This window comes from Lotus japonicus, chromosome 3 (assembly GCF_012489685.1).
Source record: "Lotus japonicus ecotype B-129 chromosome 3, LjGifu_v1.2".
NCBI classification, from domain to species: Eukaryota; Viridiplantae; Streptophyta; class Magnoliopsida; order Fabales; family Fabaceae; genus Lotus; species Lotus japonicus.
Genome location: NC_080043.1, coordinates 946864 through 968814, shown reverse-complemented (window position 1 = coordinate 968814; position 21951 = coordinate 946864). Strand labels below are relative to the sequence as shown.

At 38.2% G+C, this 21951-nt stretch overlaps 2 protein-coding genes across 2 annotated transcripts; one reads left to right on the top strand and one right to left on the bottom strand.

Moving 5' to 3' along the window:
- Positions 1-239: 239 nt before the first annotated feature.
- On the bottom strand, positions 240-4192 carry LOC130742464 (SNF1-related protein kinase regulatory subunit gamma-like PV42a). The gene is made up of 3 exons (XM_057594570.1): positions 3813-4192; positions 1564-1918; positions 240-777 (listed from the first exon to the last, which is right to left on the bottom strand). Exons 1-3 carry the CDS (start codon positions 4181-4183, stop codon positions 418-420), a joined length of 1086 nt encoding a protein of 361 aa, XP_057450553.1. The 5' UTR covers positions 4184-4192; the 3' UTR covers positions 240-417.
- A 1824-nt stretch (positions 4193-6016) lies between these two features.
- Positions 6017-7638, top strand: LOC130742463 (protein TOO MANY MOUTHS). The gene has a single exon (XM_057594569.1). It carries the CDS (start codon positions 6080-6082, stop codon positions 7556-7558), a length of 1479 nt encoding a protein of 492 aa, XP_057450552.1. The 5' UTR covers positions 6017-6079; the 3' UTR covers positions 7559-7638.
- The last annotated feature ends 14313 nt before the right edge of the window (positions 7639-21951 follow it).

The following is a 21951-nucleotide window of genomic DNA, read 5'->3' as shown; positions in this document are numbered from 1 at the left end:
ATCATGAATAAAGTTTCATCTAGTTTCTGCTGATTGATTTTGAACGTTTCATCTGCTATGTGATTTGGCCAAGGAGCTATCAGAATGATTCAGAAAAACATGCTTTTTAATTTTAATATAATTTAATTATATTAAAATTCAAGTTAAGCCAATGGTTAATGGTGTAATCCATTAAACTCAAATAAAAATAATATATTCTTCTATTTCTCCATCATTTCTCTTCCTCTCACTATGGTACATACTTCTATAAATACAGTTATAGAGCTGGTTCCCCATTTTCATGCTGAAAGAACAAACCATAATTCACAAGGTGAAAGTATATCTCACCTTAAATACAAAAAGTTCGTTAGCATTACAAACATGTTAAAATTGTCATAACATCAAAGACTACATAAAACTATGCTTGTTAACACAAAACTATGCTTGTTCCATATCATCTAATTGTGATAGCATAGATTGCCTCATAACTCTAATTACATCTGTGAGAGACACAACCCCCATGAGCAAACCCTCTTGATCCACCACCCAAACACGATGAACATGATTTGTGAGAGCCTTGTCAATTACCTCAGACAAAGGTGATTCAGCATGGCATGTCACAAGCTCCCTTTTAGAGGTACCTGTGTTCTGTGTGTCGGATGCTGTGAACAGAGGACTAGTTGCAATTTCTTCAGTGAATGCAAGTGCACTTATTCCCAACCATGACTTCAGTGTGGCTAAGTAGCATCCCCTTAAATCAGTAGCAGAGAATGTACCTATAAGCTTCCTGCACCTCCCCTGCAACAAAGTAGCAACAAATTTTTACTTCAAGTTTTATCACATAATAAAACAAGTCTTAAATAGATTTTGTCCCTATAATAAAGGGAATAGAGATGTAGATCTTCACTTATGCCTGAATTATTTTCTGCTCTTCTATGTTCTTGACATGTCAATTGAAAATCACCGTATAAATATGTAATTTCCCTACTCATATTTTAGTAACTGACATATCAAACACCATTTGTGGGGATCAATTGTCCCTTTTGGTGGTGTTACTTTCTCCTGGATCCTTAAAAAAGTGACATGGATATGATAGTTATAACCACAATAGTTTCTAAATGAGACTCAAATCTAGTCTTCGTTTGGTGTCTCATTTCCTATCTCACCAATCAAATTGTATGACATTATTTAAAAACGTTCATATAAAGTTATACTAATAACTACATGACACAAATTATTAATTAGTGAGACAAAAAGCGAGACATCAAATGTGGAACAAAAGATCTTCATCCGGAAAAAGAGAAACCATACAAGGATATAAGATCTCGATAGAAGATTTCGATCTAGCATTTGGGAATAGAAAATCTTATCTAGGAAATAGATTGTCTTCACCCTACATTACTTTATTAATTTTTGTAAAATTACTATAACTTAGATCATTTTTTATTTGATTTGAATACTTAAAGAGGACTAAATCATTGTGATTTTCAAAAATTAAGATGAAAAATGTAGGGATCAAAAAAATGTGACCAAACAGAACCTATGAAAAAGGTAAAAGGTAAGGAGGGAATGAATGAGACTTGCATTTATATGCTGCTTGTGATCATCTTCACCGAGATCAGAGGCTTCAACAATAGGAACAGCGTTTAGCATTGCAGCTTTCAAGCACTTAATGGCATCCACGAGTTTTGTTTTATCAGTGATGGCATAGATTCTCTCAGTGTTGGCTCCCAAATCCTGAACAGAGCATGACAGAATGCTCTGTAATTCCCCTGCATGATCTTTCAAGAATCTCAGCACATCCATTTGAGTGAGCATTTGGTAGCCTGAAGCAGATTCTACAAGTTCCACTCCAGTTGACACGTTCTCCATATGGCTGTCGATTGGTACCATAGCGCGGTGCACCCCTTTGCTGAACACTTCCATGCAATCTAACAGGCTAAACACATGATAAAAGGGATATATCTTAATTATAACAATAGATAAAAAAAATCAATTTGATGTTATTGTAATTAATATTTGGATGATGGTTGACCCAATAGAGAAAATAGAATGAAAGATAGCGAACTAGAGAAATCTAAAACAATATTACTTGAATGTTTATTAACAAAATTATTGCTAAGGCTATTTAACCTTTGAACATTCCACTAATTCTAAAACTAAAACAGGGGAAAAGTTTTTTTAGTAGTTTGTATCCAAATTAAACTCCGTAGAGCTTTCTTTTTCTCTCTATTAGGTTTTCTTTGCTCTTTTGGGTTGGTTTTGTGGTTCTTTTTCTTTCCTCCCTTTGTGGATTTGTACTTTTCTATTGAATTTGAATAAATCCTTCTTTGGTCTCAAAAAAAAAAAACTCCGTAGAGCTTATAAACTATATTTACATAAGTTGTTCGGATGATTAGCTAATCAATAAGAGTTGATGTTTATCTATAAACTATATTTCCAACTTATTTTAAAAAGTTTCTAAAATTTACTAATGAAGAAGGTTTATGCAATAAACGTTCATTAAACTGTATATGCAAACACACCCTAATTCTATTAAAAAATAAGTAAATCTAGACATGTTTTTTTTAATCGCATGTACCATTGTTCCAGTAAGGGTTGGCAGGAACCGACCCTAAGGACGTAGGGAAATTCACGCGAACCTGACCGGAAGCTTCTAGCCCACTACCTCAGTGGACTAGAGCTGGGGGGCTACTGTTCTGGGACGACCAGGGAAGGGTGTCACCCGAGTGAGACGAGCAGGTAAGGGTGTTGCCCGAGTAGGTCCCAAGAGGGACGACCAGGGAAGGGAGTCACCCGAGTAGACTCGACCACGAGCGGGACGACGCTCACCCCTAGCCCGAGGACATGGACCCCACCACCTAGGGATTGACCTAGGCCAACCACCCTACGGAACTAGGGTGGTTCGATGGTGGGCCCCCTAGGTAATCTAAACCGTTGGATCACTGCAAACCGCAGAGGGAGCAGGAGGATCCAACGGCCCCTAACCCACCAGTACGGGCCATGCATGACGTTGCATGGCTCCAACCCTAATACTCCAACATGTATATAAGGGGTGCAACTCACTCATTCTAAGGTACGTTATTCTCTCCAATTTCAGCTACCCCTTTACTCGATTCCCCTACTCACTTTGGCATTGGAGTCCCTTGCAGGAGCCCCTCCCGGGTCCGTTCAACAGCCCAGCACGCCGGCTTCACTTCTTCACTTGGCAGCCCCGCTCTCGTGATCCACCCGATCAACCATCAACCACTGAAATAATTTTGATCGAATTAAGTTTCTCCAATTTACTAATGAATAAGGTTTATGCAATAAGCGTTCAATTAAACTGTATATGCAAACACACCCTAATTCTATTAAAAAATAAGTTGATCTAGACATGTTTTTTTCTTAACCGCATGTATAATAATTTTGTTCGAGTTGAATGAGACCACTATGAGTGGCAAAGCTTTCCCTACCTAGTATATCTAACTCAATTGCATTAACACAATTGCAATCGACTTAAACTCAAAACCTATGCCTCTACTTCTCCTGCTAGTTAATCTACTAGGTGGTTAATACAAAGATGCTATCACTAACTTAGAAGCATTTCAATATTGGGGCTCTATAACCTACCAAGTACCAAGGCTAATAACTCCATACCAATAGTATTGGCTACATATATTTAAGTAAAAACTTCAAAAATCGATATAATTTTCAATATAGAGATTTTAATTACATTGGTCCATCTAGCATCCATGTATCAAAGCATAAACAAAGCTAGTGTGAATAATTTAGTGATCAATTAATTACAACTCAACAACAAAGAAAAGGGGTTAATTAACAAGTAAACTAACCTGGTATTAGGATTGAGAGTCCACAAGCTAAGGCCTTCAAAGGAGTGACCAATGATGGAGGAAACAGGGACACACATCTTCTGATCAAGATCATCGGTGCCATCACCACCACCACCACCACCGCTCAAATGGTCATCCCCAGCTATGTGTGCCACAATATCAAGCATTGTCACCATCCCAATGTAATGTTTCCTCACAGCCCCTGTCTGCTTATCAGACTCCACAATCATTGACCCTCCAGCTCCTATCCACTGACCCGGTGGCGCAGCCACCGGCACCGCCACCACCTTGTTGGCCACCAGGGTGTTCATGGTGTGAGCCAAAGACGCCGTGTATGGCACCTCCACCAGCCTCTTCTTCTGGTCCACCATCAAATCACCCACCTTAAGGAGGAACAGAACCAGAAAAACTGAGTAAGCAGACAAAAATCTAACATACTAATTAAGCAAAATTAACGATGATTAATTAACAAATAATGCTATTTAGTAAGAAAAAAATTGGGTTTAACCATGATAGACCGCATTTACACTCATTTTTTGTTATAATTAAGATAAAAATATTTTCTAATTTGTCAAAAATTAAATGAATGTATATCTAAACAAATTAAACAATGACAGTGCACAGAAATTTAATCCAGAGAATTTCTCTTACTTTCCTCTCTTTGAGCCTCATGCTCTCACTGCGTTGCATTGTGGACTTCACCTCCTTCATCTGCTGCTGCATGTTTTCAATTTTCCTTGGCTTGTGTAAAATTGTTAATTGTTTGTGATGAATGCGAAGATGGTTGGAAGTGAGGGGAAAATATATAGCAAGCATTAAGGATATTAATTAAGATGTTGTTGTTGCTCTTCTTTTTTTAATTTGTTATTTGTGCATTCTGGGATACTATTATACATTTATACGTGTTGTGTTGTGAGATTTGCAGTGTTCTGCTTGAACGTTCTGCTATTGCCACCTGTGACTGTGTAACTAGATGACTAATCAAAGGATCATGCTGTGGTGACACCTTTATAAAAAAACTATATTTTCCTTTCTAAATGTTTGCAATCGTGCCATGTACAATATCGATTTTGCTTTTGTTATATAGCCCTATGATCTATCTAACTTGGAGATGAAAAATCTTTTAGTATAAATTAATTTGAAACCATTTTTTTCTCCTCTCTCCTCCAAACTTATGAATCAAGTTACAAGGACTTTTCTATTCAAAATGAGTAATGATACTTACTCAGACATATAAATAGCACTCCCTCCCTCCGTTCCTAAATAACTGACATTTTAAGGTTGTTGCACAAGTATTAAGAAATATATCAATTAATATTCTTATTTTATTAAAATTACAATCTAACTTCCTACTATATCCTTTATCTCTCATATTAATTCTAATTTTTCAACTTTTCTACCACTAATAAATGAATGATACAATTGATGAAGTATAATTAATGTTCTCTTGAACTTTGTAAAGTAGCAGATAATTAAGAACAAAATTTAGCTAGAAATAATGTCAATTATTTAGGAACGGAGGGAGTATAACATCAAGACATATACCTATTTTTTTTATTTTTTTACTTTCACAATATACCACCTCAATTATTTCTTTTCCTTCCTCAATTTGTCAGTTCAAATATTTATTAGATGTCTGTACAATATGAGTGTCTACAAATCATTTTCTATTTAAAACACTTTTTCCATTCTCTCAAACTATTCACTAAAGGAATTTTGTAGGGTCATTTAACCTTCATCCTTTAAGTATAAGTAGGTAGGAGTTCGATTCTTAACTCTTACAAAACAAAAAAAAAAAAATTATTTAGTCGATCTCATGTCACTAGTGACTTAGTGAGCTAACAGTGAGGTGAGAGATGAATTTTGCAGCTTCCAACTGTATAACACTATGAGAACATGAGAATTGAGAAGTGTAGTACTAGTAGCATTTTAAATGCACTCAAAGTTCAAACGGGCCTTATGTCTTGAACAGAATGGAGTCAATGGACCTGAATGATGATGTCGAAATTTAAACCCGAATAGTGATGTCGTATTCAGCAGACCCAGAGTGTTTGGGTGCAAAACCCGTGACACACATTAATGCTTCAAATTCTTCCCCACATTTATTTATTACAATTCCCTCCATTCCCGTGAACATCCTTAACTACACTCCAATCCTCGCACACCACCACCAACTTCACATTAAATGAATCATACCCCTCACCCTCACCACCATGTAATATAAATAGATCAAATTCCGTTGCAAATCATACCAAATTGTATCCAAAATGAATTGCAATTGGTGTGGTCTTCATCTTCTAGTTGTTGTAGTAACATGCTGTACGTTCTTTTTGCCCCATTTAGTGGTGCCTTACACTGTCGTGATGTCTGATTCCGGCGTGCCATCCGCCCTTGTAGACGGGCCGCAAACCGGGTTTTCCACGAAGCAAGATGGAGCTAGAACTGAGGCGCGGGAGCAGGAAGCGGTGTACGACATCATGAGAGCCACCGGGAATGATTGGGCCACTGAAATCCCCGACGTGTGCCGCGGACGGTGGCACGGCATTGAGTGCATGCCCGATAAGGATAATGTGTATCACGTTGTCTCACTCTCCTTCGGCGCCCTCTCCGACGACACAGCTTTCCCGACATGCGACCCGACCCGGTCCACTATCTCTCCCTCCGTCACCAACCTCCCTCATCTCAAGACATTGTTCTTTTACCGTTGTTTCAATTACAACCCGCACCCGATTCCTTCCTTCTTAGGTCGACTCGGCCAAACCTTGCAAACTCTAGTCCTAAGAGAAAACGGCCACGTCGGCCCAATTCCTCATGAGTTGGGAAACCTCACACGTCTCATCGTACTTGATCTTCACAGCAACGACCTCAACGGTTCAATACCGGTCTCGCTGGGCCGGATTACTAGTTTGAAGTCCTTGGATTTGAGCAGCAACAAGCTAACCAGTTCAATTCCCAGTTTAACGTTCCCCAACTTGAACATACTGGACCTGAGCCAGAACCTTCTAACGGGTTCAATTCCTATGTCGCTTTGGGACTGTCACTCTCTAATCAAATTGGATCTAAGTCGTAACCGTCTCGTGGGCCTTATTGCTGAGAAACTCACGGGCCTAAAAGAGCTTATTCTTATGGATCTAAGCTACAACCGTATCAAGGGCCCGTTTCCGCCCTCGATGAGGAGCCTGGGCTCTCTTCAGGCCTTGATCCTCAAGGGAAACCCAATGGGCTCCACGGGTATACCAGATGATGGGTTTGATGGCATGACGAGCTTGATGATATTGATCATGTCCCACATGAATTTACATGGGCCGGTCCCGGAATCACTAGGGAAATTACCCAACCTTAGAGTGCTCCATCTTGATGAAAACCATCTCAATGGGTCAATCCCCAAGAGTTTCAGAGATTTGAGAAGCCTGAGTGAACTGAGGCTGAATGATAATAAGCTAACTGGGCCTGTTCCATTTGATAGAGAAGTGGTTTGGAGGATGAAATGGAAGCTGAGACTGCATAACAATTCAGGCCTTTGTTACGATGCAAAGAGTGGTTTTGGGGATGATTTGGGCTCCACTCTTGATTCTGGGATCAGTTTATGTGGGCCTTCAGGCCCAAGTTCGGATAGGACCGTGCAACATCTTTCGACCACGGAAAAGCCCGTGTCAACAACAACAAAGAATGTCTCGTCGGATGCTGCTACAAGATCATGGGGACTAGCTACTTTTGTACTAATGTCTACTGTAATTTTGTTGTAAGTAAAGTATTAATAGGGAAAACAATCAATGGAAACAAGTTACATATAATGTGTCATAAATAAGATTCCAGTGTTCATTTACCTTCTCACTATCTGCCATTTATCTTAATTACAATCCTAACATATAACAAAATGTATGTGGGATAATCTGTGAGTAGCATAATTCATTTGACCTGTTAGTTCCGTACTAAATGGTTGATTCTTTTTAATGTATGAAGTTTGGATCTTAAATTGGAAAAAATATCTTTCAAAGAAGAAGTTTTACAAGAATGTGAATGTAGTCAGCTCTAATCGAGGATTCCCTCGTAAAAATATGTGTTAAATCAAAAAGCATAATTCACTTCTTTTAGTCCTTATACATGCATTAAAGCAAATGTAACTTGGTGTAGTGATAAATCAAACTGTTTAATTTTAATCAGACGACTTAGATATCTAGCATGTCTTTTTGATCGAATGACTTATATATCTAGCACATTTTTATATTTAATATATTGAGATCAAAATGTGTAATCTAATCAAAATTTTATGGTTCTTGTTGCATGAATGCATTAATAAATGGCTGCAATGAATTTGGGCCCCCTTATACATATAGATCATGTATGTGTGACCACTGATTGACATATGACCACAGCTAAACACGAAGATTGAAGAATAAAGTGAGGGTTAAAGGTCATATTAGTCCCTGTATTTGTAAAAGCGTTTGATTTTGGTCCCTCAGTCAAAAAACCGCCAGTAATTGTATTATAAACCGCCAGTAATTGTAAAAAAAGCCGTCACTAAACGTCATTTTTTTGCTAAAGGACCAAAATCAAACACTTTTACAAACACAGGGACTAATATGACATTTAACCCATAAAGTGAAAACCTCCACCAATAAACACGCTAATTTTGAGGCGGTTAGTGTTTTCAAACTGTCAAAAAAGGATTTTTTTTTTCAATGCTCTACCGATTGTTGTAGTCTCTGCATATCTCGATTAGTGGTCGCAATTTTCTGTATGTGTATCAAACATTGTCATAATTAAGTGCTAGAGGAAACTATCATAACTAGGGGTTCATGTTGAGACTCAAGTTTGGAAGGTGTCACAATCATTCGAAATAGAGATTAATTTGAAACAGTCAGGGTAGCTGGCCAGCGAGTATCAATCCTACTACCCTTTCTGATAAAGGAAAGAGGGCCGTGGTTAGTTATTTTCACACTTGACTTGATTATGTATATGCCTATCCTAAAATATAACAACACTGCATTCTCTTTCATAGGTGTGCATCACATTAATGTATCAATCATAATTGAAGTGTCCAAGAAATAAATTCTATGATTATGATTTAGATCCTGCTAACCAGAAGAATCATTGCTTGGTGATTAGAAAAACGAGTACTCGAAAAAAGTAATGGTCAACAAAATTTAATCCCACCATATCTGCAATGTGAATAATTGATGCTGTTCTTTTCTTTTTTTAGGGGCTCCAGGTATTTGTTATTATCTCGAATCACGAATTTCAGTCACTTATCTCCTATTTAATAATAAATTAAAAGTGATAGTTGAATTTTTTAAGTATTTAATTTATGAATCAATTTATCAGTACTGTGTATGAAGAATGATTTGTTAGTTATTCTTATTCACTTAATATGATATCAGAACCTTGAGTAAATAGTCTCATCACAGTGAGCTATAGAGATACTTTGTGGAAAAAAAAGTTAAATGAATGAAGTAGAGTAGAATCAACCCGGTTGAAAATCTAGGGAAAATCATATCTCAATTCTCATGCTACGTGAAGAAAGATTCATTGGACCAATTTGCACTCGGTATAATAGTATTATCTCTAGGCTTTCACAATCTCATCACCGGAATTTCCTACTGAAAGGTGGCGTTTGGAAAGCATAAAAGATGATGATTTAATATGTTGGTAGGGGTGTAAATAAGCCAAACCAAGCTAACTTTGCGTGGTCTAAACTTGGCTTGCATTGTGTTTTCATGGCCAAGCCTGGCTTGTGGCCTGTCAACAAGCCAAACTTTAAGGCCTAGCTTAACTTATTATAAAGTCTGGTTTGGCCTACAAGTCTACTTAAAAGTCTATTTATCTAAAACGCTGATGGTCGTGACTCACGGTTGTGGAGAACATGCGGAATTTGGGCGCCACAGTGGTGGGTGGTGGCTAGTTGCGGCCGCCGGCCTGCGTGCTTGCCTGCTGTTGCTGTGCTAAAATTCTAAAATGCTTCTAATCTAGGTTAAGAACTTAGGAATTTATGTTTTATACAAAGTAAAGTAAACATCGGTTAAAAAAAAACAACATAGTATATTATTATATTATATTTATTTATAATATTAATAAACATGATAGAGAAACAAGTCGGCCTATCAAGCTAAATATGCTTTTATGATAGCTTGGACTTGACATTTTTAGTTAATTAAGCCTTTTAAAAAGCTTAAGACCAGCTTTTTTAATAAACGAGTCAAGCTAAGGCAAGCCTCTGACGAGTCAAGCCACAATCCCATGTTGGGCAGCCTGACTTATTTCCACTCCTATAGGTGACGGAATTTAAAAAATTTAATTTTTCAGAGTATCATTGTATGTTGAAGGGGAGCTTTAACCAACATTTCTCAAGCCAAAATTTGTTCAAATTTTGGAGTGTTAGTTGAAATTTTCAATTTTTTGTCGAAATTATTGAATTTTTAATGTATCAAATTTTGATGTGATTAGAAGGCCTCTAGTTTATTCTTTATTGTCATTCTAATGGAGCTTTTCTCCGAGGTGGATCATAAGGTTGTGGGTCATGTAACGCATTTGGTAGATTTTACAAGGCGTGATGTGTTGTTGTTATCAAGGCTAAATCTTTAGCCGTAATTCATGTGTTTTAAAGGTGTTATGGAATAAGTGACGAAATTTAAAAAAAAATATTATTCTCCACGTTTCATAATTTGATGAAGGATAACTTTAACCAAACTTTCTCATGCTAAATTTGTGCAAATATTAGAGTGTAAGTGGAAATTTTCAATTTTTGTTCGAAATTCTTGAGTTTTAAAGCTATGCCCATGAAATAATTAAGTGACAAAATAAATATAATATAGTGGAATTTGTGCAAATATTAAAGTGTAAGTGGAAATTCATCATATAATGAAGGGGTTCTTTAACCAAATTTTCTCAAGATAAAATTTGTGCAAATTTCTGAGTGTTAGTGGAAATTTTCTATTTTTAGTCGAAGTTCTTGAATTTTAAAGGTATTAGCCATTGAATGAGTGACAGAATTCAAAAAAGTAACTTTTCAGAGTTTCATTATATGATGAAGGGCAGCTATAACCAATTTTTTTTCAATTTTCTTAGTGTTGGTTGAAATTTTAAATTTTTTATCGCAATTCTTGAATTTTAAATGTATTAGCCCTTGGAATGGACGATAGAATTCAAAAAAATTAATTTTTCCGAGTTACATCGTATGATTAAGGGGAACCTTAACCAAACTTTCTCAACTTAAAATATGGACAAATGTTTTAGTGTTGGTGCATATTTTCAATTTTTTGTCGAAATTTGTGAGTTTTAAATGTGTTAGCCCGTGGATTTAGTTGCAAAATTTAAAAAATTTAAACTTAAATTTTTTGAGTTTCATTGTATAAAGAAGGGAGGCGTTAACTAAGTTTCACTCAGGATTAATGTTATGAATTTTTTTAGTATCGTTGTAGCTTTTTTGTTTTTAGCCGTAAATCCTAGGTTTTAAAGGTCTTAGCCCATGGAATGAGTGACGAAATCCGGAAAAAAAAATTTAAATTCCCCACGTTTCATAATATGATAAGGAGAACTTTAACCAAACTTTCTCATGCTAAATTTGTGCAAATGTTAGACCATCTGTAATGGTGTTTAATGTTGGGTGTTTAATGTTGAAAGGGGTGTGTAATGGTGTTGAATTGAAGTGTTGAAAGTTGAAAGGGGGAGAGAGGAGTTGAAAAAATTAAACAGAGTTGAAACCTGCGTCCGGAGACACGTGGCACGCCCTGGTTGGTGACCTTCAGGCGCGTGCCACACACGCGCTGACAAGGCGCGTAACGCTGCAGGTTTGGCAGCATGTGGGTCCCAGTACATCCGGAAGTGGGACGCGTGACACGCCCTGGTTGGGCACCGACAGGCGCGTGCCACGCACGCGTCAGAGGAGAGAGAGGGGCTGCAGCTGAACACATGTCACAGTTTGATTGGTCCGGGCGATTTTCGTTTATCTTAATCTTTCCAACTCAATTATTTCATTCAAAAAAAAATTTAAAAAATATAATTTTTTTACCAAAATTCATGATTTTTTTTCTCTATAAATAGAGACTTGGTTCGTTTGATTTGGACACAGAAAAAAAAAACCAAGTTTTCCATCATCTTATTCATTTTATTATCTTTCTATTATCTCCTTTGCTTTGAAATGGATCCCAACAAGTACCATTTCAACACCCAGAATTCTTCTAACCAAATTCCCAACAATTATCAACATCCAAATCAGTTTCCCAACTACCAAATTCCCAACAATAATCAACATCTCCCAACTACCAAAATCTCAACATTTATCAACATCCAAATCAAATTTCCAACTACCAAAATCCCAACAATTATCAACATCCAAATCAAATTTCCAACTACCAATTATCAACAATTATCAACAATTATCAATCCAACTAGTTTATTTAATTTAATTTTTATCGAAAATTTTAATTTTATGAAATCATAAAAAGAAAAATATTAAATTAAATCAAAATATGAAATAAAAAAGTGGTGGGGTAGGGTGTTGAATGAAAAACCATTGGAGTGGGTAAAAGTTGAATGAAGTGTTGAACTGGAGAGAGAAGGTGATGTGGAGTGTTGGGAAGAGAAAAAGTGGAGTGTTGAGGGTGTTGAATGTTGAAACCATTGGAGATGGTCTTAGAGTGTAAGTGAAAATTTTCAATTTTTGTTCGAAATTATTGAGTTTTAAAGCTAAATGCCCTTGAAATAAGTGACGAATTCCAAAGAAATTATTTTTTTACAAGTTTCATCATATAATGAAGGGGTACTTTAACCAACTTTTTTCAAGCTAGTATTTATGGAAATTTCTGAGTGTTGGTGAAAATTTTCAATTTTAGTCAAAATTCTTGAATTTTAAAGTAGCCCTTGTAATCGGTGACGGAATTTAAAAAAATTAATTTTTCCGAGTTTCATCGTATGATTAAGGGGAGCCTTAACCAAACTTTCTCAACGTAAAATATGAGAAAATGTTTTAGTGTTGGTGCAAATTTTCAATTTTTTATCAAAATTTGTGAGTTTTAAAGGTGTTAGCCCAAGGATTTAGTTGCAAAATTTAAAAAAATTAAATTTTTTGGGCTTAAAAGCACATTTGGTCCCCCACGAATGAGATTTGTGCAAAATGAGTCCCTAAACTATTTTTTTAGCATTCTCAGTCCCCCACGTTATCTCCCGTTACCAGTTTTGGTCCTTATCGTTTTTCTGTCAAAAATCTAACGATTTCTGGAAAATCTAGAAACATTCATGCACTATTTTATCTTCTTCATACATCATTCTATGCTCTTCATACGTTCTTCAACATTTTTTCCAGAAAGAAGGGAAAAGTGGGAAAGAAAAAAAAACAAAATTCATAAAGCCATAACCGCACCCAAAATCTCCAACAACGTCAAAACCCCAAACCCAAAATCTCTTTCTCAAGAGCCACCACCTCATCTCCAGATCCAAAATCTGAGCTGCCAACCTCAACCACCACAACACGTCCTCTTCTCCTTCCTTCCATAGCAGCCTTCTAACATCCAACCTTCAAAGCTCCTGCTCCTCTTCTCATAGGAACCACGACCACTTCTCTCCCCCGAATCACCACCTCAGCCGCCTCCTCTATCCAAATCACATCGCCGTTGCTCTGTATTCCCCTTTCCAGCACCGTCGAGACCTCACTCAGCCACCTTCGACCCAAATCGCGGCCTTCTCTCTCGTTAATGGTGTTTTATTTCGAGTTTTCTTTTTCTGGGAATGAACATTCAAGAGAGGTATAGTACCTAGAGGTAGAGGGATTGTGCTAAGAGAGAATCAGAATGAGAGAGAGTGTGCTGAATTTCGAGTGTTATTTCATCCAATGAGCCAAAAGTCCCCTACACTTGATAACTACCTCCTATTTATAGAGCTTGGGTACTACCTATTGGGCCAATTGGGCCTCCGAGGTCAAGGCCCATCTGAAGGCCAGGGCCCCGCCTCAGGGCGGGATACATGCTGGGCGTTGCCCCCCTAGGGGCTCGCCCAGTCCACTAGTCCACAAGACACCGAGCTCGAGGTACGAGAGCTGAGGGTGTCTTTTAAATGCTTTTACATATGTCTTACAGTACACCAGAATCTGCACTGCCAACATGGCTTGAGCAAAAAGAAACTTGCATTTTCAGTTACCCAGTCCACTGACTTGACGAGCAACCCGAGCTGGCAAGTCCACTAGTCCACAAGCGGCGAGAACGATTACTTCGTATTGGCGATAAGTTGGAGCAGGTGTATGATCGTTCGCCGGCGGAAAAGGTGGCAGGCATGGGTCATGTGCTGATCATTCAATCACCGACTGGCGGTAACCCCGGCGAGCGACTGAACTTTGTTGTTGGTGTCACCTGCCAGGCGATGGTGTTTGATCTTTATAATGGCGAGGCTTTTCGCGCTTTCCCACAAACAATAACAATTGGGTTTGACAGCCAAAAGATGAAGGGCGAGCGCCCTTGGTCCGCAAGTCCACAAGCTCGAAGCAGGAGAGCGAAGTGTGTCTCCAAACTGTGACCGTCAATCTCTGTCCCCTTGTGATTCCCCTAGCAAGTCGCCCGTTGCCACTTTCCACTTGGTACGGCGTTCCTCGGCTGGCGGTTTCGACCAACGCGCAGGAACTATTCCCAAGTTTCTAGTTGCAATAGCTTCCCCGCCTAGAAGATCACCTAGCCACGCCACTTGGCGGGATCAACAAAGGATGTATAAAGCGTGTAGGTCGCCGACATGGCGCAAATGAAACACAAACCGCCAATAGCGCAAGGAAATACGCAAATACATGAATCTCCGATTGACGCGGGACCTAGAAAGATGGTGTACAAACGCCTACAAGATTAAGGAGTCGTGGTGGCCCGCTTTATATGACGTGACTCGCTGAATAGAAGCTGGCTCGCCTGATGACATGGTCTCCCGCCAATCTCCCCCGCATCCGCCCCTCGTAGCATCTTCATGGATCAAGTTGCTTCCTGGGCGAGCCCCCTAATATGGCGAAGGGACTCAACCAGTCCACAAGACACCGAGCTCGAAGCATGAGAGCACAATGTGTCTTCAAGCTGAAGTCGCCGCCGCATCGTCCCTAGGAGAAGATCCGCCCAACACGCATGCTCCTTCACTCGCCATAGTCTACAAGTCCACCAGACTCTGTGTCCAAGTCATGAGGAGTAGGAGTGTCCTCACTTGCCGCATCGCCATCACCATCTTGCTTTAGCCTTATAAGAAATTAGTTTGACTTGCTCGCCACTCTCAGCGTAAGGCCGCCACCATTTTGCGGTAGGTCGCTACCCTCATTTTTGGCGGTAGGTCGCAACCCTCTTGCGGTAGGTCGCGACCCTCTTGCGGTAGGTCGCCACCATTTTGCGGTAGGTCGCTACCCTCATTTTTGGCGGTAGGTCGCGACCCTTTAGCGGTAGGTCGCCATCCTCTTGCGGTAGGTCGCGACCCTCTTGCGGTAGGTCGTCACCCTTAGCGTGAGGTCGTCACCCTTTTGGCGACTTTTGTGTGTCAAAACTGAGTCTTACAGGTCGCCACCCATAGCGTTTGGTCGCCACCCTTTGGCATGAGGTCACCACCCTAGCGGTAGGTCGCCACCCTTGGTGTGATCGTCCCATTTCGGGACTCAAAGTGCTTTGGGTTCCAATGGCCAGTTGGATTACCAAAGCGGTGCTCAGTAGAATGGGCAATTTGTACCCCACACATCGCCAATGAATCCGGTGGTTACGTGGGCTTTTCCGGGGCTACTTTAGTTCATCGTGAAACTTGTTTCACTTTGTAACTAAATCGCGCCATCAGGAGCTTGTCCCACCCAATAACCAACCGCTTATGGAAGAGTCTTCCAAGTTTCATAAAACTTTAATGGTGTGCCTCAATTCACCCACTCCTTCTCTTTGATCCGATTTGCTCCTCTCTGTCTGAATCAAAACCAGTGAAGACAATATAACTTCTAATATCAACTTCAAAATAAGAAAATTAGGAAATACAACAACTGAGAAGGGAATCAAATGAAAGATGGAGGAAAAGTTTGAAGGAATTGGAAAATTTGTTGCCAGCGATCTTAACCATAGCAACGCTTTACTCGCCAAACTTCCACGGCCAAAACAAAACGTGCCCGCCAGAATTCCGCCGCCGGAGTAAAACGTGCTTGCCAGATTCCAACGCCAGCGACGTTCTCCTGCCGCCGAACTCCATCGCCAACAACACTTGCTCGCCGCCTAACCTCAAAACGTGCTCGCCAAAGCCAACGCGTGCTCGCCAAAGCAAACGTGCTCGCCAGAATTCCGACGCCTCATAAAAAAAACGTCTCGGGATTGGCTCTGCTCTTCATGTATTGTGCTCTGGACAGATTCCTCGCCTTCGTTCTTTTCTTCGTCATTACCAATCTGCTCTCCCTCGCCTACATGCTTCCTCGATCTGAAGCTTCACCTCTATTGACGCTCTTCATTATCGGTCTGAACCGTGTTGCTCCGATCTGCCATCGCTGGATGCGCCTTGAAGAATCTCGATCTGTCATTCTCTCGTGAACGCACCTTGTTCTTTCCCCACCGCCTTGCCACCGATCTGAAACTCCTCCTTTTATCGCTGCTTGGGCGACGTGTCGCCCTTTTCCAACTTCGCGCGCTTTCTTTTGAAAGCGTCGTCCTCCTCATCAAGAATATAAGTGCTGGCACGAGCACGCATCTCCTCCATCGAACGCGCCGGCTTACGTGTCAATTTGCTGTTCAACCCTCCCGGTAGCAAACCGTTTTTAAATGCTAAAGCACAAGCTCGAGGCTCCTCGTCCTCAACCTTGACCGACGCTGCGCTGTACCTTGCCATGTACTCTTTCAGTGATTCTCCTTCTTGCTGGCGAATATTATATAGGTCGTTGATCGTCACCGGCTGATTCTTATTCGCCGAGAATTGCACTAGAAACTTGGATGAGAAGTCTCTGAAATTTGAAATCGATCCGCGCGGCAAAGTTGTGAACCACGCCATCACCGTCGATTTGAACGTTGATGGAAACATCCTGCACTTCACCGCATCTGACGCCGCAATTATCACCATCTTCGTATTAAAATACAGAAGATGATCCTTCGGATCGGAATCTCCGCTGTAAGAATCCAGAACTAACGTTTTCATGTTATCCAGAATCGCCACACTCTCGACATCTTCCGAGAACGGACGGAACTCAGCCACGAAATCTGCTTCTCTGCTTCCATCATCTCGCTGCTCGCGGCGGTAGAAATCTAACTGAGCCTGTAGATGCTCATTCCGCTGCTGGATGTTTCCAATGCTGCGCATCAAATGGCGCCATTGCTCCTGCGTCACCGCCGGTTGTTGTTCCGGAGCAGGTGAATTCTCTGGTGAGCGCTCCAGAGATCCCACCTGTGAAGGCGATGGAGGAGGTGGTGGTACAGGAGGTGATGGAGGAGGAGAAGGCGATTGTACTCTTGTCGTTCGTACCGGAGAATCTAGGACCACACGATGAGGCCGCCGAGGCGGCGAAATCCGCTGTCGCATTGGTGAATGATGTTGCCTCCTGCGTCGAGTCTCCATCCAAACCAGAAACGATGCAAACTCGATCGGAAAACCAATCACTAATCACAGAATCAAAATCAGAAAACCAGAGAATTGCCTAATCACAATCAGAGGTAACTTCATGCACAATCAAACCACGTGGTCGTGGGTTCGATCCCCACAGACGGCGCCAAAATGTTCTGGGAATGAACATTCAAGAGAGGTATAGTACCTAGAGGTAGAGGGATTGTGCTAAGAGAGAATCAGAATGAGAGAGAGTGTGCTGAATTTCGAGTGTTATTTCATCCAATGAGCCAAAAGTCCCCTACACTTGATAACTACCTCCTATTTATAGAGCTTGGGTACTACCTATTGGGCCAATTGGGCCTCCGAGGTCAAGGCCCATCTGAAGGCCAGGGCCCCGCCTCAGGGCGGGATACATGCTGGGCGTTGCCCCCCTAGGGGCTCGCCCAGTCCAGATCCGAATGGTGGGTTTGGTGTAGGTTGAGGATGGGTTTCCAGATCTGCTTTGCTGGCTCGTTTTTTGCTCCATTACGAGGATTTTCTGTTATGACTTTTGGTGGCAATCTCACTTGGCATCATCTTTTGGGATTTGGATGCTTGCTGATTTGTTTTTTGGTTGAGTTATGATTTTTTTGCTGCTGTTTGTGTTCCACAAATTGGGATGTTTTGCTGCTGTTTGTGTCCATGAATTGGGGGTTGTGATTTGGGATGAGGAAACCCTAGATCTGGTTCTGAGCATGAGTTTCTGATCATTGATTTTAAGGTTTTTGGTGAATTAAATGGAAGAAAGGGTTGTGATGATGAATTATTTTATTTTCTGGATTTAATGTTGGAGAAGATGATGAACATGAAGGAGGATGGAGATGAAGATTCAAGATTATTTTAATTTTAATTAAATTTATCAATTTAAATATTATTAAAAAATTCCACGTAGGCAAAAACCGTTAGTTTTCTAACGGAAAAGATAAAAGGGACCAAAACTGATGATGGAGTATAACGTTGGGGATCAATAATGCTATTTTTGAAGTTTAGGGACTCATTTTGCACGAAGCGCATTTGTGGGGGACCAAAAATGCTTTTAAGCCAATTTTTTGAGTTTCATGGTATAAAGAAGGGAGGTTTTAACTAAGTTTTACTTAGGATTAATATTATGAATTTTTTTAGTATCGTTGTAGTTTTTTTGTTTTTAGTCGTAAATCCTAGGTTTTAAAGGTGTTAGCCCATGGAGTGAGTGACGAAATCCGAAAAAAATTAAATTACCCACGTTTCATATGATGATAAGGAGAACTTTAACCAAACTTTCTCATGCTAAATTTGTGCAAATGTTAGAGTGTAGGTGAAAATTTTCAATTTTTGTTCGAAATTCTTGAGTTTTAAAGCTAAATGCCCTTGAAATAAGTGACGAATTCCAAAAAAAAATATTTTACAAGTTTCATTATATAATGAAGGGGTACTTTAACCAAATTTTCTCAAGCTAATATTTGTGAAAATTTCTGAGTGTTGGTGGAAATTTCGAATTTTAGTCAAAATTCTTGAATTATCCTTTGGAATGGGTGACAAAACTCAAAAAAAATTAAATTTCAGAGTTTCACTATATGATGAAGTGGAGCTTTGACAACCTTTCTCAAACCAAAATTTGTTCAAAGTTTTGAGTGTTGGTTGAAATTTTCAATTTTTTGTCGAAATTCTTGAATTTTAAATGTATTAGCCCTTGTAATGGGTGACAAATTCAAAAAAGTTAATTTTTCCGAATTTAATCATATGATTAAGGGGAGTCTTAACCAAAATTTCTCAACGTAAAATATGGGAAAAAAATAACGTTGGTGCAAATTTTCAATTTTTTGTCGAAATTTGTGAGTTTTAAAGGTGTTAGCCCATGAATTTAGTTGTAAAATTTAAATTAAAATTTTTTGAGTTTCATTGTATAAAGAAGGGAGACTATAACTAAGTTTCACTCAGGATCAATATTATGATTTTTTTTAGTATCGTTGTATTCTTTTTGTTTTTAGCCGTAAATCATAGGTTTTAAGGGTGTTAGCCCATGGAGTGAGTGATGAAATCCGAAAAAAAATAAATTCCCCATGTTTCATAATATGATAAGGAGAAGTTTAACCAAACTTTCTTATGCTAAATTTGTGCAAATGTTAGAGTATAGGTGAAAAATTTCAATTTTTGTTCGAAATTCTTGAGTTTTAAAGCTAAATGACCTAGGAATAAATGACGAATTCCAAAAAAAAAAAATTACAAGTTTCATCTTATAATGAAGGGGTACTTTAACCAAATTTTCTTAAGCTAATATTTGTGCAAATTACTGAGTGTTGGTGGAAATTTCCAATTTTAGTCAAAATTCTTGAATTTTAAAGGCATTAGCCCTTGAAATGGATGACAGAATTCAAAAAAAATTAATTTTTCAGAGTTTCATTATATGATGGAGTGGAGCTTTAACAACCTCTCTCAAGTCAAAATTTGTTCAAATATTTGATTGTTGGTTGAAATTTTAATTTTTTTGTCGAAATTCTTGAATTTTAAATTTGATTAGCCTTTGTAATGGGTAACAGAATTCAAAAAAATTAATTTTTTCGAGTTTCATCGTATGATTAAGGGGATCCTTAACCAAACTTTCTCAACGTAAAATATGGGAAAATGTTTTAGTGTTGGTGCAAATTTTCAATTTTTTGTCGAAATTTGTGAGTTTTAAAGGTGTTAGGCCAAGGATTAAGTTGCAAAATTTAAAAAATTTAATTTTTTTGAGTTTCATGGTATAAAGAAGGGAGATTTTAGCTAAGTTTTACTCAGGATTAATGTTATGAATTGTTTTAGTATCGTTGTATTTTTTTGTATTTAGCCGTAATTCCTAGATTTTAAAGGTGTTAGCTCATTGAATGAGACGAAATCCGAAAAAAAAATTAAATTCCCCACGTTTCATAATATGAAATGGAGAAATTTAACCAAACTTTTTCATGCTAAATTTGTGCAAATGTTAGATTGTAGGTGGAAATTTTTTATTTTTGTTCAAAATTCTTGAGTTTTAAAGCTAAATGCCCTTGGTATAAGTGTCGAATTCCAAAAAAAATAACTTTTACAAGTTTCATCATATAATGAAGGGGTGCTTAAACCAAATTTTCTCAAGTTAAAATTTGTGCAAATTTCTTAGTGTTGGTTGAAATTTTCAATTTTTTGTCGAAATTCTTGAATTTTAAATGTATTAGCCCTTGTAATGGGTGACGAAATTCAAAAAAATTAATTTTTCCGAATTTATTCATATGATTAACGGGAGCTTTAACCAAAATTTCTCAACCTAAAATATGGGAAATTTTTTTAGTGTTGATGCAAATTTTCAATTTTTTGTCGAAATTTGTGAATTTTAAAGGTGTTAACGCCCATGGATTTAGTTGCAAAATTTAAATTCAAATTTTTTGAGTTTCATTGTATAAAGAAGGGAGGCTTTAACTAAGTTTCACTCAAGATAATATTATGAATTTTTTTAGTATCGTTGTAGTTTTTTTTTTTGTTTTTAGCCGTAAATCCTAGGTTTTAAAGGTTAGCCCATGGAGTGAGTGACGAAATCCGAAAAAAATTAAATTCCTCACGTTTCATAATATGATAAGGAGAACTTTAATCAAACTTTCTCATGCTAAATTTGTGCAAATGTTAGAGTGTAGGTTAAAATTTTCAAATTTTTTTCGAAATTCTTGAGTTTTAAAGCTAAATGTCATTGCAATAAGTGACGAATTCAAAAAAAAAATTACAAGTTTCATCATATAATGAAGGGGTGCTTTAACCAAATTTTCTCAAGCTAAAATTTGTGCAAATTTCTAGGTTGTGGCGGAAATTTTCAATTTTTAGTTAAAGTTCTTGAATTTTAAAGGTATTTGCCATTGAATGAGTGACATAATTCAAAAAAAAATCAACTTTTCAGAGTTTCATTATATGATGGAGGACAGCTATAACCAAACTTTCTCAAGCCAAAATTTGTTCATATTTTTTTGTGTTGGTTGAAATTTTTAATTTTTTGTCGAAATTCTTGAATTTTAACCTTTGGAATGGGTGACAGAATTCAAAAAAATTAATTTTTCCGAGTTTCATCCTATGATTAATGAGAGTCTTAACCAAAATTTCTCAACGTAAAATACGGGCAAATGTTTTAGTGTTGGTGCCTCTTTGTTCCTTTTTTATTTTTCGGGTGGGTGTTTGTGCTTTTTCTTGAAGGTGTTTTGTTGTTTGTTCTGGTTGGTTTCTCTCTTTCGGGGGTGTTCTCTTATTCTGACTTATTAATAAAGCTCTTTTGCTCTAAAAAAAAAGGTGTTAGCCCATGAATTTAGTTGCAAAATTTAAAAAATTTAAATTTTTTCGTCTAATAGTATAAAGAAGGGAAATTTTAACTAAGTTTTACTCACGATTAAAGTTATGAATTTTTTTAGTATCGATGTAGTTTTTTTTTGTTTTTAGCCTAAGTCCTATGTTTTAAAGTTGTTAGCACATGGAGTGAGTGACGAAATCCGAAAAAAATTAAATTTCCCACGTTTCATAATATGATAAGGAGAACTTTAACCAAACTTTCTCGTATGCTAAATTCGCGCAAATGTTAGAGTGTTAGTGGAAATTTTCAATTTTTGTTCGAAATTCTTGAGTTTTA

What these genes read in the sequence shown, in the direction of transcription:
- LOC130742464 (XM_057594570.1), bottom strand. Translation starts at nt 4,183, where the DNA reads ATGGTGGACCAGAAGAAGAGGCTGGTGGAGGTGCCATACACGGCGTCT. An exon ending in ACTCTCAATCCTAATACCAG is followed by an intron (nt 1,919 to 3,812) that starts GTTAGTTTACTT and finishes TCATGTGTTTAG; the next exon opens with CCTGTTAGATTGCATGGAAG. An exon ending in ATCACAAGCAGCATATAAAT is followed by an intron (nt 778 to 1,563) that starts GCAAGTCTCATT and finishes ACTTTGTTGCAG; the next exon opens with GGGAGGTGCAGGAAGCTTAT.
- LOC130742463 (XM_057594569.1), top strand. Translation starts at nt 6,080, where the DNA reads ATGAATTGCAATTGGTGTGGTCTTCATCTTCTAGTTGTTGTAGTAACA.